This window comes from Phyllopteryx taeniolatus, chromosome 4 (assembly GCF_024500385.1).
Source record: "Phyllopteryx taeniolatus isolate TA_2022b chromosome 4, UOR_Ptae_1.2, whole genome shotgun sequence".
Classification (NCBI taxonomy): domain Eukaryota; kingdom Metazoa; phylum Chordata; class Actinopteri; order Syngnathiformes; family Syngnathidae; genus Phyllopteryx; species Phyllopteryx taeniolatus.
This window is the reverse complement of record NC_084505.1, coordinates 30,805,575-30,820,984: the sequence shown is the minus strand read 5'-3', so window position 1 is coordinate 30,820,984 and position 15,410 is coordinate 30,805,575. Positions and strand designations below refer to the sequence as shown.

General features: G+C 41.8%; 1 protein-coding gene across 5 annotated transcripts in view; it reads left to right on the top strand.

Moving 5' to 3' along the window:
- septin9b (septin 9b) overlaps positions 1–15,410 on the top strand; it is a 72,412-nt gene that overhangs the window by 11,355 nt on the left and 45,647 nt on the right. The window contains exon 1 of one of the 5 annotated variants that reach the window (XM_061771603.1): positions 5,768–5,897. The exons of 1 other annotated variant lie outside the window; for it this stretch is intronic. In XM_061771603.1, coding sequence (XP_061627587.1) covers positions 5,876–5,897 — 22 coding nt within the window. In that variant the 5' untranslated portion in view covers positions 5,768–5,875. Of the gene's footprint in view, positions 1–5,767; positions 5,898–12,944; positions 13,170–15,410 lie in introns of those variants that run through there. 3 more of the 5 variants (XM_061771606.1, XM_061771602.1, XM_061771601.1) reach the window with 3 other exon arrangements.

Genomic DNA, 15,410 nt, shown 5'->3' with positions numbered 1-15,410 from the left:
CCAGACTTGTTTCATCAATGGGCATCCAAACCTCTTAATCATTGTAGAAATCAATTCAATGAACACATTATTTCTTTATTTCTTTATTAAGCTATTGGGTGGGGGAACACAAACAATCGTTGGTGGCCATATAGATACATGAGGTCCGTGCACATATTTAAGTCGCCCGTGGTTTTCACCAGCTCATTCTGTATTTAATTAGGGTACCCGCTAACGTACAATGCACGGATCTCTGCGTTCTCTTCCGTATATAGAGACGTCTCCATGTGAGACTGTTGAGCCGCTTTTAAAGGCAATGAGAGGAGCCGCTTTGATTGGACAGGACTGAAGTAGGGTGTGAACACGGCCAGACCAGCGCAGACGTCCCACTTTTAAATGGGCTGATTTAAGACGGTCCACGAAATTACTAATACCGGATCTTATTCGCCTCCTGGCAGAGTTGCGCCATGCGCAGCGCTGGATTTAGATTCTTGAAAATAGAGCTCATTGTGTCAATCTCCAAGAACCAGGAATTAGCTTCCCGGTTAACAAAAGAAATGCCTAACCAATTCATTTTTGGGTGCCTATTAACAATGCTTGGCCGGGATAATCTATAGGCAGTTGCCTCTTGATGCCCCCAAAACCCCGTTTGGATACCCCATCCCTCAGTGGATGCCGGGGCTATTGCACCCGTGACCCTATTGACGATAAGAAAAATGGATGGATGCTTGGCACACAGTCATTTACGATTTTCCACGTCTTGCCCCCTTATGTCCCGAGGATGAAGTACTTTGTCGGCCCCCCACTAACGTCCTTCAAGACTTCCAATGCTCATTCTGCTTGCCCCTCCACCTCATCTTTCACCCTCTTCCCACTCTTCCTTCTTCTTCATTGTGCATCAGTCGCCGGCAGGCATCCCTTAAGTGTGCGCTGGCGCGCTGGTGACTTTTTGTTGTTGTTGTTTTGTTCCACTCTTACATAACTAAATATAGCATGTTGGAGTCACACGTTAGGCTGTAGGTTGTGCTCTGAAGTGACGGCTTACATGAATGTGCGGCCCGGGGCCCACCATCCAGTCTTAGTCAGTGTGTGGTACGCAGCCCATTTTAGGGGGAGGATGTGTGTGTGTGTGTGTGTGTGTGTTTGCATGAGTGAACAAACACACGTGACTGTCTGTGCCTCATGACCATATGCCTCAGTGACTGAAAATATAGGCTACATCTTTAGCGTATGTGCGGGAAAGTGCATTCATGATATATATGTGTGTGTGTGTGTTCATCCATGAGGAATATGTTGTCAAGTCATGTGAGTTGAATGTATATGTGCGTGTCTATTTGTCAGTGGGTGTTCATAACCATTCCATTCTGTGCGTGTGTCTAGTAAGTGCCGCTATCTGGTTGGGATGATGGAGCGTACAAGTGATGAAAGGTATGTGAGAGGGAGTAAGAATTACGTCTTTTACAAGAGTGAGCAACCGCCGTATTTTACTGTCTGTTAAAGGGGTCATTGGGGGGGGGGGGGGGGGGTGCAGATGTTGCAGTGTTAAAACTGTTAGCAAGAATGTAGCTTCACTTTATTGACCACTCCCATGTGTCAAAGCTGTATAACAGTGTAGTTATGATAAATAGTCACAGAGAACGGATATCCAGGTTCAACAAAATAGCAGTGCTAGCAATATTAAGATAGCGTTAGCACTTGTAAACAAGTTGACGTTAGCCACAGCTGCTAAGTTGGTAGCATGACTTATTTGTAATGTTATTAGTTTAGTATTAGTGTTATTAGTTTGAAATTTATTTTTTTCTAATGTCTTTATGCCCAGTTGTTGGCAAACAAGAGATGGGCATTTATTTTATTTTACGGAGGTGAAAATTACACCGTAGTTTGAGCAAAGCTCCTGAAGCCCAAGGTAATAGGTCAGTGCGAGGCCGCAGGTTTGTGCCTGTGAGTGCGTAATAAATGGCTGGAACTTCGTCTGTCATGCCTTCTATCTCTTGATTGGTTGTTTTCCCTCGACCATGGTGATTTCTTGCAAATCAAAGTGGAGGCACAAGCTGGAACAAAATTTTTTTCAGTGATTATTTATCTCATGTACTCTACTGTTAGGGCTTACTGACAGTTTTAACAAATATGACTAAAAGCCCCCTCTGTATTTTCACTCATTTATTCATCTCTCGCGGCATGGTAGGTGACTGGTTAGCACATCTGCCTCACAGTTCTGAGGACCGGGGTTCAAATCCCGGCCCCACCTGTCTGTGTGGATTTTGCATGTTCTCCCCGTGCCTGCGTGGGTTTTCTCCGGTTTTCCTCCCATGTCCCAAAAACATGCGTGGTAGGTTGATTGAGGACTCTAAATTGCCCGTAGGTGTGAATGTGTGCGCAAATGGTTGTTTGTTTATATGTGCCCTGCGATTGGCTGGCGACCAGTTCAGGGTGTACCCCGCCTCCTGCCCAAAGACAGCTGAGATAGGCTCCAGCACGGCCGCGACCCTAGTGAGGAAAAGCGGAACGGAAGATGAATGAATGAATGAATGAATGAATAGTCAGCTCTCCATCACCATGCCCCAAATTAAACGTCTCAGGTTATTTGCACAACCCTTTATGTTGTACATGCAGCGGAGACATCGCCAAAATCAAACCCCACCCACTGTTATGTCACAAGTTGGCAATTCAGAAACGGCTTGCTCACAGACAAATTTTCGCAATTAGGCAGCTCACAAAAAGATTTAGCATACTTACCGTACATTTACAATTTAGAAATGGGTAGGCTCGCCAGAGACCCATCTATTTGTACAGTATTCAAGCATAAATCCTGTCTATCTCTCTCTTTGTTAAAGCTCACCATGATCTCAGCATGGCACAATAAGCTGATTGGCCACACCAGCAACTGTGACAACACACACTTGCTAAAGACAATGTCAACACTCAAGTCGTGTCTCAAACAAACACGCGTGCAGTAACTGAACAGCAGTCTTCTGTTGTAATTGTAGGCACGGACACTCGAACAATGGTAGCTGCAAATGAGAATTGAGCTGCTTTCCCTGCGGTCATCATCTGGGTTTGACAACAAACACACACACGCACACAACACACACACATATGCACACACACACAACATACACAAATACGTATGCACACGCTTAAAAAAATCCCTAATCTGCTTCCTCTGCTCTGCTTCGCATCACTGCTCTGATGTCTGAATGAGCCCCAGGATTTAAGACTAGTGGGGGTGGTCTTGTTTCAATGCGAAATCTCGCTTGATCTTCTCCATTTGTCTTCATACCATTTCAGTTTGTGAGATTCACTCTTAAACACCCACATGTTTGGAGCGGTAATTGTACAGCTCAAACACGTTGGCTTTAATGTTCCCTGAAAGGAGGAAGAAGCAAGAAGCTGCTGTGTCTTTTTCTTCGACAAGTGTGTTTCCCACCGAAAACAGCTTGTGCTTGCGGGTCATGGAGCGAGTCTACGCATGATCTCCGCTTGAATGTTCACTGCAGATATTCTCAGACAACGATGCAAAATTAAGTGGTGCCTTGAGATTCGAGTGACCCAACTTTTTCGGGGTACGAGCCGCCATCGTAAAAACTGGCCACAAATTCGATATTAGTCATGATTAACAGAAACCTTAGCCCTCCGCAGGGCCAACGTTATGTTGGGTCGAAAGGCCGCAAAAGCCAAAGAAAAAGCAAAACACGAGTTATTCACTGGTTACTCACTGAGCTGAGGTACACTGAGCTGTCAAATTTCACAATCAACCATTTCAAAGTTTTGTGCGACTTTAGTGGTGTATTTTTCTACTAATCTCTACTACTGCTAAACTACTGAAAGATTTCAAGATGCTCAGTTAATATTTCCTTTTCGTTGCATACTATTGTCAGTGCGCATTTCCTCTTTTTTTCCTCAATGCGAGGCTACAGAGACCACAAAAGTGATGACATCGCCACTTTTCATCTGCTACGCGCACAGAAAAAAATCACCGAGTGGCGATTTTGCAATAAAGGCAACATCTGCCACATCGGTTCCACCAAAAGGAAATGATAAAAATCCTACTTTTTGTATCAATAAAATTGTCTCATAATACCTGTAGTGCTATTTTACTGTGACTTTTGACTAATTGTGTTCCAGCCAACTTTCCCTGTCCTATTTCTTTGCTATGTGATGCAGCGGAGCCTGAGGGCAGAGTAGCCCGACGTAGCAATTATGTAGCTCTGAGAGCGTTTCCAGTTGCTCTACTGTGATTGGCTCGGAACCAGTCCAGGTTGTACCCTGCCTCTTGGCCAAATTCAGCTGGGTTCTGCTCCAGCTCACCCAGGACCTAACGTAAAATAAATATATATTCGAACGGTCACCGTCAATCTAAAAAAAATACAAATAAAATAAAAAATTAGAAAGCACCATTCGTTACAATGTTTTCGGTAACATTTGATCATTCTTAACTGTTGTGCAGGTATAAAGACAATTTAACCACTGCATAACACAACAAATTACAACTAAAATAAAGTAGAACTGTTCACCTTTTGAAGACGCCTGACAGACTGGAGGGGGAACAGGGAGATGTGTACAGATTAATAAATCACCTATTGGCATTTTATAGCATTGTGGTAATCAATTAATTGTGTTTGCTCTAATTGTATTGAGCAGCCAGATTCGTTCCTATGTCACAGTAAATTCTATTTCTGGTTTTGATTGTGGATTCTGGCTTGATTTTTCACAATTTTGAAGCCTCCTTTTATACACTTGGTGATTTATTTACTTTTTTTGTAATCATTCAAATGTGGCAGGATTGTTAACAACACTCTTCCTTGCGACGTGTCAAATTTAGAAGACATTTTCACTTTACATGGACTTTAATTGTAATTCTAAAAGTTAATTCTGGTGTGTCATCTACACTGTAGTTGGTTGTCTTTTTGGGCCTTTCTGGGAATTTCGGTGGTTCCAATGTACTATACAAGGGGTGTCAAACTCATTTTTGTCACGGACCTCATAGTAGTTGTTATGAATTCCCTCAGAGGGCCATTATGACGGTAGGTTAATTGACAAATCTAAATTGCCCGTAGGTGTGAATGTGAGTGCGGATGGTTGTTTGTTTGTATGCGCCCTGCGATTGGCTGGCAACCAGTGTACCCGCCTCCTGCCCGATGATAGCCCGGGATAGGCTCCAGCATGCCCGCGACCTTAGTGAGGATAAGCGGCTCAGAAAATGGGTGGATGGATGGGCCATTATGACTGTGAACCCATGTAATTGAATGCTCATCTCATATAATTACATACAGTATACACAACAAATTGATGACTAACCAGTTTTGAAATCAGAAGCCTCTAATTGGTTTCTTGCAATATCTCAACGTTATTACACTAGAACACAATTAGCAATTTTGTTTTGCTTTGCCGGACCACAAAAAATGATGCGGCGGGCCGGATCTTGCCATCGGGCCACCAGTTTGACACACCGCTGCTATACTGTATTATACTTTGATACTGTACACTGCAGTCGTCCATAACCATCCATCCACTGCTGCCGGTCAGCAACCACATTGACATCTTGACATGATTCTGCATCTATAAGGATAATCAAGCCCAGGTTGAATATTCCGGAAGGTGAACAGGAAGCCATTTTGGTGTTGAGTATAGAAAAAGAAAAAGAAAGCAACAACAACAAAAAGGACTCCATATGAGTCGCACATGGCCCGCCGACGTCAGTTGTTACCCTGACAGACTGAAGACATTAAAAGTTGGAGGAAGTCAAAGCAAAGGAGGGAGGAGAGAGGGGAGGGTGGAACGTGGGGTTGGGGGGCAGACCGGGTGACGGGGCATGAAGAGGGGAAGTTGTTCATGAAAAAGAGAAGAGGGAAGGAGGGAGAGTTGAAAACCAAAAGTGGCTCTTCGAGGTGGAATTATGGAGAGAGCCAGAATAGCCAGTAAGTGCAGTTCATTTCTTAACTATCCGCATGAGAGGAGTGAGTCTGTTCGTCGTCCTGATTGCTTTTGATTGGTCCGATCACTTTATTGCTGATGTTTCCTTTCCCCTCTGAGATCCCAAGAAGCGCATGCACACGATCCCCGAATAACTAGCACATGTAGAGCGGCGCTGAGTAACGCGCCTGTGATGGCCTGTCACCAGCTAACTTTTCATCTCCTTGCGCAGAGTGGCGGCGGCTGTGCTTGTCAATATATGAACGGTGCGACGGCTCCACGCCTCCATAGGAGATTGGATTCATTGTGACCGACGCAGATGGTTTATTTTAAGATGCGAAGGAGGCTGGAGTGGAGCGAGCGTATGTCAGCTGATTTTGACAGGATGATGCACGTCCTGGATCTTGGGATGTTTTGCTTGTGCCATCAAAACCGGAACTCTGTATTGATTTAAAAGCTTGTTCGTTGAGGGTCAATGGAAGAGCGGCCTAGTCTGCGTTGAGAGCTAATCTAGATGATTCGCCAGATTAATTCCGGATGTCCCGCTGAGTGACACTGCACAAATTGGCTTTTAATTCAGCTGTGAGTAAAGCAGCTCAAGTCACTGGGCCAGACAACGACACATGTACAGTATCCTGTCTGTCACGTGTGTTCGAAACGTCCACATGGTGTCAGTGTTGTAGTAGCCACCATCGTGATTCATATTTTGCATTATTATTATTATTATTATTTTACATTTCTCTCTCGGGCGTTTCTTCCCATGATATCGTTCTTTCGGGCTAGGCTTCTTCCTGAATTTCAGGCGGTGTGCTGCTCTTTTGCTGCTGCACTGGTTGGACCTGTTGTCATGACAACGCCCCTGCAGTACCAGAAGCGCTTACTTTCTGCAGCACTGGTTGCTTTGTAAAATATTTGTAATATGTTCAATTTGTATTAACTGTAGTTCAACATTATACTCTCAAATTTACTTTGCTGTTTAATAGATGTTAATGTGGCCAATGGGACATCAATACTCACTAACAACATTAAGTACGCTTGCACAATATAATGTTCAGGTTTTACTGACACTGTAGAAGATGTGTTAATCTAACAACATGTATATTATTGTGGTTGTCGTGGGCTAGACTGACAGTGGAGAGGTTTTGGTTTTTTCAAATCTTGGCTCAGGTCTTTCTTTGTGGACTTTGCATGTTCGGACTTGGTTGGCTTTCCTCCAGGTGCAGAGATGACCATAAGGCATCCATTTGTACAAGTGAACATTTGTAATATAGTAAATAATTTCATGTTTTTCAACTACATTTCCCCCCCCAAAAAATTCAAATCGTGTAAAATATCTTGCAGTAGAATACCGTGGGGGCTTGAGATGTGAGTTTTTCTAGATACAAGTTGTTGATCAGGTGATTTTTGCTTTGACTTGCAAGCGCAGTAGGGGGCAGGTGACTCAACTCACTTCACAACAAGCGGCAGTTTGGTAGGTGTAATTAGTAGATATTCTTCACAAAAGAGGCTTCAAGCTGTGTATTGCCACCCTCGCTCTCAAAGAGAATTATTGCATGTTGTGTATTTGAAGCAACCACATAGCCTGTGATACCTGAATGCTAACATACGATGGGAAACACCGAAGGCACTCGGGCTAACAATTAGCATCTAAGTGGCGGTGTTGTTACCCTTTAAGCAATGAATATCTGAACACAAAAGGTGCTGCAAAACATGTAGACTGATAGTAGAAAAACACACACAGGCCTATATTCTTTATCCTCAGTGAAGAACGACTAATATTAGTGCCGTACTGAGAAGCCGAGAGAGGAGCTCAGCCTCCAGTAACCGTATGTCTGTCATATACTGCCCCCAGGTGGACAAGGTGCGCACACCAGAATAAGCAGCACAAAAACAAAATGACAAAAACAGTTTAATTATTTTCAATTTCATTTAATTATGTCACAGTATGTTCTTATAAAGTATAATATTACAGAGTGCTAATTTTCTCATTCAAAATTTTTATCTTTCTTTTTTTTTGGGCTGAAACAGATTAATGGTGTTTCAATTCATTTCAATGACAAAAGGTGATTTGAGTGTTTTGACTTACTTCAATCAATGCCTCCGTCCCCCCCCCATCTGCAGTTGTGTAAATATAGCCTCCCAGCCACTTTTTAAGTAACTCTCACCTGCTATTTTATTCCTTAGGGTGGAAAAATTATCTATATTTGGGGTGTGGAATTTATTTTTTCAGTTGGAAAGAACCTGGGGATTAATTGAGGCATATTGCAGAGGCCACAATTTAAGGATTTAACTTTTTTTTTAATTTTTTCATGCATATTGCACATTGCCTTGAGCTGTACATGACTAAAGTCACTTGTTCCTGAGGCCAAAAGACCCGTCATTAGCCACACTTGATGTCTTCATGGACACACTAACATAAATGGAGGCACCATTCCAGACTTGCAGCCTCCACGTAAGCGTCTCATGAACAGTCGTGATCTCAGTGTGAAGGAAATCAAGGAAGTTCAACATGTTCCATAGAAGAGGTGTAGAGGATATCCTTTAGAGGTGAACGCCTCACACTTGTGCCTTCGCCCTCCCGCTGCCTCATATTCATTTATTTCGCAGCTCATTATTTAAACATTGGGAGTAATGTGGCCGTAAAGCAATGTGCGTGTATGTGTAACAAGTGATGTAAGGAGAGCGCCTTCAACTGACCGCAACGGTGCCGAAGGTGCGAGACCAAAATATCCAGAAAACTCCAAATGCAGCCAATTTGTGAATCATGTCATTATTCCATATCATTTATGTTTAAGTGCATTAAATGTGCTTCATGCACGAAACGTCAGTTCAAATTTGTCCGAGACACTTTGAGTGGAATGAATTTGCACACCCGTGACCCCTCGTGAGGATAAGCGGTTCGGAAAATGGATGAATGGATGGATGGATAATATACATATATATATATAATAATAATACAAGTATATGGTAACATAGAAGTACACTCCTCCTCCATGGTAATTATGTCTATTATAGCTTATCTGCCGTATGCGGAATGTCACGTGAACAAGTGAATGGACTTCTTGTGTATATTGCGATAACTACATGATGCCTACATGAACGAACTTGCTAAAATGTTGTTTTCTTTATGGCTGGTGTCTTCGAACAAATACATTGATATCATCTATTTATTCAAATATGATATATGTAAACAAGAATAAAGCCTAAACATGGGATACTGTCATATATTTTTTTTTAGAATTATTAAAAAACATAATATGTAAATACTATCACATATTAATAAAAAAATGCATTTAACAAAATATTGTTTCCATTTTTCATAATTGTATCCTATTCAAATCTGCTTTGGAATTGTGGGAATTGTTTTAGGTAAAATATTATATGGTGGATATGTTGGAGTCTGTGCATGAATTTGAATGTAATATTGTGATGATTTTTTTTTTAATGCAACTGGAATCCTTTCATCCTGATACAAAAATGTTCAACATCCTGAAAACCTTGAATCGAAATATGTCGTTTCCCTAATTTTAGTACGGAGCTGATGGCCAGAGCAGATCATGTTGTACTTTAAAAATACACATAAAAACATACATATTCTAACACTGGTGTCATTCCGGAGCACAGGCAAAATGATGCGAAGTCATTTTGGTTTGGCAGATTCACCCATCGGAAACTTGAACACAACAGCAGCACACTTGTCTCACACACACACACACAGACACACACGCGCGCGCGCACATCCCCAGATGTTGTTTTGGAACCTTTCCTCGTTCTCGCTCAGCACTGCCTTGCAGCCACTCGTGTGTGTCCATGTTGACGTAAATACGCAAGCCGTGCGATAGTGTGTATTTCTCACACTGTGTTTTTTGGTTTAATTGTGTGCTACAGAAGTTTGCGGTTGCAGCTTTTACAACACGACTCACTTTGAGCCGGCATTGCTGCTGATGGGCCACACACGCCGATGCATCTAAGTACAGTGTGTATTTATAAAATTATATTTATATACATGTGACAATGTTGTCTACTACGTTTTCGCTAGCACGTGCAGTGTGCGGGCCTGAATGCACAAACTATAAATGTGCACTGTATGTGCACGCCAATAAAGAAAAAAGCAAAATGTCAACAATTTGAATGTACAGTGGTTAATTCTCTCCGGATAATCTCAAATACTGCGTGTTTACCCTGCGCCTTTTTCTGTTCCTCGTCCTGTGACACCTCACCAGCGACGGCGTCATAAACGCCCAATGTTTTCCTGTGTCGCCGTTGACCTCTCAAGCGTTGTAGGCCGGACTTGGCGTCTTATTAGCGTCCACTAGAATGGCGCTATTGGCTCAAAAGCGTTCTTGCAGCCTGTTAAAGCACCAGCTGTGACTGCTGTGTGGTTTTGCCCTCGAAACGCTGTTGTGATGTGTAATCAATGGAGATTAGATATCACAGTCTGGGAGTGGACAGGACTGCTTCCTGTACTGCGGGGGCTGTTGAGTTCCTTTGAGAGTTGACTTCCCCTTTATGATCTTACGTGTTAGTTAAATTCATTTGCGCAATCAAGATTTTTTTTTTTTTTTTAAAAAACATTGTTTTGTTTTTTTTTGCCCCTGAATGACATATAAAGCTAGTCAGCATTTTTGATTTTTCAACACTAAGCAGCTAAGGAATAAATGAACCTCAATCTAACATCTCAACAATTTTGCTGATGCTTTACATGCTTATCATTAGGATGATCTGTTATCGCAATGGAAACCAGAACACCTCCTTTAATGGTCTATTGGTGGACCAGCCAGGACACCGCTCATGTTGCGTTAGCGTAGCATCAATGCAAATGTTGTTGTACTAAGTTGAGTGTTGTATTGTATTGTGTTTGGATAATTTTAGCGCACAATAAAATAATCAGTTTGATAACACGGACGGTTAATGTTATGAGCACAGTGGTTCTCAATTTTTATAGCAAGTACCACTTGAAAAAAAATAAAGTACCACCATCATTACCCCACATTTGAAGGTAGTAATGTAGTGGACCTAGGTGTTTATCAGAAATGAGGCGGAGATTTATTTTATTTTTTTTTTAAATTCTTATTTTAAACCATTGTAACATTATACACAGTTGCGTTGTGGCAGGACGAACCGTGGCTACTTCACCATGACAACGCACGTGCTCACAACGCCCTGAGCATCCGACAGTTCCCGGCGGAGAAGAACTTCGCCGTGCTGGAGCAACCTCGCTACTCACCCGGCCTGGCTCTGTGTTATTTATTTATTGATTGATTTATTTCCTCCCTCTTTCCCAAGATCAAGGGGGTGATCACTTCAAAAGGGAAAATGTGCAGTTTGGATTTAAAAAAATAAAAAATAAAAAATCTTTTGTGACACAAGTTGTAGAAATATTTTGATACACTCGCACATTTATTGGCTTGCCTTCTGTAGGTTAGGGTTCTGTTATGTAGGTTACGTGATGATGACTTCCTGATACGAAGAGTTTACATGACCACTGAGACCAATAAAAACATGACACCACACAGGGGCTGCATTGCAAAGACAAAATATATCGTAGCTATAATAGCAAATGCCGAACCCTGAACCCCTAATTTTAACACCGTAACATTTACTCAAATCCTAATCCTAACCCAAACCCTCTTTAGTTTCAGAGTATGTCTGTCGATCATACTTGCATATTTACCTTTGTCCATTTATATTTATGATAGTGGTTTCAAGGGAAATTACACAAACAGCATTAAATGTAGCGAAAAGGAAGTTACTGCTACTTTAAGATACTTATTTTTTTTTAATGACATTTTGTGCATTATGTTTGTGTCATACCAGCTACCTTTTTCCATTGAATCGCCTGAATCAAGAAGAGCAAGTGTAACCACCCGTGTCAACAATGTTTCTTTGAAAATATAATGCTCACTTGTGTGATTATATCAAAGTTGTTGTTTGTGTGTAAGGCTTCTCCTGTGAATTTTTACATTACTTCCATGACTCCAGTTCGCATCCCAAATACATATTGGGAATAGGCTTGTAGATAAGACAAAAGTGTGATAAGGTGCTACTTGCATGCCATGCATCTTCTACCCTAAAGGAGTTATGGCAGTGGTCCAAGATGGCCTGTTGCGATGTGTCCCTCGAGCTCAACATGTCCATTTCTCCTGATATCACGCTCTTCCAGAAGGCGGATTAGGTGCCGGAATACTACTGATTGCCCAGAGGCGGCGTCCTGCTTTCCTAATGTCAACTTTCACCAGGAAGTCAACTCGGGTTTTTCTGCCACACACGAGAACGTGGTGACGGCTGAAGTGAGCGCACTTTAATTAAAAGTGCCAAGCGGCTTGTGGGGGGGCCGCTTTGCCAAAAGTGACACTTAAATGAACTGTACATTACAGTACTTAAAGGACTTCAAGGTCTTGGCTGATTGTAGGTTGTATAAGGCTGAATTTACACCACTGTACAGTACTCGATTCAATGGCCTCGACGGTGTAGTGAGCCAGAAGTCGTGTGTCTTTACAGTAGGTCCAGGCCACGTGGATTCAGTTTCCACTCATCGATTGTGTGAATGTCAGCGTGAACGTTTGTCTCTTATGTGTCTTGTGTTTGACTGGCAACCAGTCCAGGATGTAGTCTGCCTTTTGTCCGAAGTCAGCTGGGAAAGAAAAGCATTGTTGACCTCGGGTAGTGAAGTCATGAGTTAGTTACCCTCCTTCAAATTAAGTGTCATTACTGTATGTTTTTATGAAGTTTGATGTAGAGCGCTTTTTTTTTTTCTTTTTTCTTTTTCTCCATCATCAAAAACACAATGTTACAAGTCTTACGGAACGGATTAATGGCACTTCCATTCATGTCGCATCGAATATGTGCCACTTGAAATGTAAATGTAAATAGAAAAATCGGATATAGACGTTGAATCATAATTGGGCCGCTGCAGTGTAAATGCTTCTTGGACTTCAAAGGCTGTTCTGAGGTCCGAGGAGGAAATCAAACCTGAGACGAGACATGCATACAAACGCACGCACACACACACACACACACACAGGACATGGAGGGAGTAGAGGGGAGTGTGTCTTCTGCTACAGGGAAGGGAAGGAGGAGGAGGCAGGCACGTTCATTCTCCAAAGTTTAAATCTATAGTTTTAATGCACAACTTTCTGGCCAGTCCAGCAAAGTTAAGCAGAGTTGTGCGCGTGTGACACGTGTTGCCACTATTTGGACACTTGTGACCACTATTAGGAAGATGTCGGATTCGGGAGTCAACCCACACTTGGAGGGAATTATTTTGGATTTTGAAGGTTTGTGTTCTTTCATAATTGACATTTATAGGAATAATTTGCACGTGAGTGTGAGGTATATTTGAGATATATTTTTGAAATTTGTCTCAATCCCATCAATGATCGATATAAACACAGCACTGTAGTACCGAAAAGCCTTCAGCTGAATATGATGAAATATATTGTTGTTCCTATGAATGTGCAGAATTGTCTTGAGAAGATCTCTTCATTTTGCATTTAGTTGAACATTACAAATAACATATTTTAATATTTTATTTGTGTTTAACTTAGCTATCTAAGTAATGGACATCAAAAGTTAGATTTGAAAGTTTCCGAGGTATCTTCTGAGCTTTAACCCCTAGCATACCTTCTGGCTTTTTGCTTAGCATGTAGCATTAGCATATTTTGCTTGCATTGTGCTTCTATCGCTTGATTGCATTAGGCAGAACATTTTTCTTAACGACAATCTCATACAGTGGAACCTCTAAAGTTGAGTTGGCCTGAGTTTGTTCAATGTGGAATGTATAACTAAATAAAATGCGCTTCTCAAGTGGCACAAAACATTTGGAGTTCGAGCTGCACATCCTGCATGACGTCAAGAGATGAACTATATTGCGCAAAACCACAATGTGACCAACGAACCCGGACTTCAACCTATTTTGATACATGTGTAACTGTTAAGAATATTTAAATGTTACTTGAAAAAATTGCCAGGGCAGTCAATAAAGGTTTTATGATGACGAATGTCTGACCCTGGAATTCTTTTCCCATGGGAAGGTTGTTTCGAAATCAAGCAGTGTCCCAGAATGGATTGGTAAATAGAAGGTTCCACTGTACTTAAAGAGCTTCATATGGTAAAAGTACGTCGACTCTGTAGAAATCGAAAAGGTTTTACTGTGTATAAACTAAACTAAACTGATAGAGCAAACAGTTTCATCTCGGTCTGTTCCAGGTCATTTCTCCATTTATGCTCCCGTGTCTGGGAAAAACCAAGTGTCGGCTTTCATGTTGGAAGTGAATGCTTTCCAATGCCAGTATTTTTACCTTGGGCCATATAATAACAGTACAGTCGACATTTTGCCCACGAGGCTCCCCCACCCACGTGTCGCCACCAAGCTTCGGGTGTGGTTAGCTTACCTTTAACAAATCACTACTCTTGCTACCGTCAACACTGTGACAGTTTACAACGAGACCCAACACGGTCACGTTTGGCTACTGATGGCCAACTCGGACACGGTCAAGCTTTGACAAAACCATAGCGGATGCCAAGTTGACCAAGTCTACTTTAATAAACACAAAAAAGTTGGTATGTGTGAGTAAGCAAAAGTAAGAGGAAATAAGACAGCACGTAAACAGTAATGTGTCATCTTACCATTAAAGAGAAGAAAGAGCAGCTGTATATAAGGTTTATTTATGTATTCATTTAAAACGACCTGTTCTTTTACAAAAAGTCACAACATTTGTCTCCTTTATTTGTTGAACAGACAAAGTTTCCTTTTGTCATTGTTGTTCTTTTCTTTCTCCCTCTTCTACCTTTTTCCTTTTCCTCCTCCGGCCGTGCTGGCTTCCTCCAGCTGCTCTTCAAGCATCACAGTCACCCGTTCATGCCTTCATCAACAGATGAGCTCACTTTGAGACCTGTGCAGCTTTGTTATTTTGACTAAAAACAAACAATATTGGACTACAAGGGGTGGGGGGGGGAACAAAACAAAACACACATTTCGTCTTGGACAACTAGATTAAATGTTAGCAAATCAATGGAGTAAACTGTTCCGGTTCTCATAAAACTGACCCGTCTTCGTAAATTCTGATCATTTATCAGCCAATGTATGAAAATGAGCACTTTCACTTTCCTTTTAATGACACGTAGTCCTTTATATGGCAAGAAACCAAAATGGACCCTGAACAGCGACACTATTCTACCTGAAGTACTGCACGTCTTTATAATCATTGAACTCAAATGGTCTGACTTCTGTCTCCTTCAAGATGTTTATTGAGCCAACCCTTCACGATGGATTACGTACTTAGACTCTTGTGCTTGCTTCTGTGTTGTGTTTTAAACTCGCATGTATAGAAGAGCCTGGCGTTTCTAACAAGGCTTTACCTGTTCAAGGTTGTTGCCTGTAGCCAGGCCCCATTTAACAGATGGCTGGATTACCTTGTTACCGTGTGTCAAAATTCCACCAGTGAGGATATCGCCCCTCAGTGATTTAAACTTTCCGGTTAAACATCTGCTACTACAACATAAGCACAAACATTGTA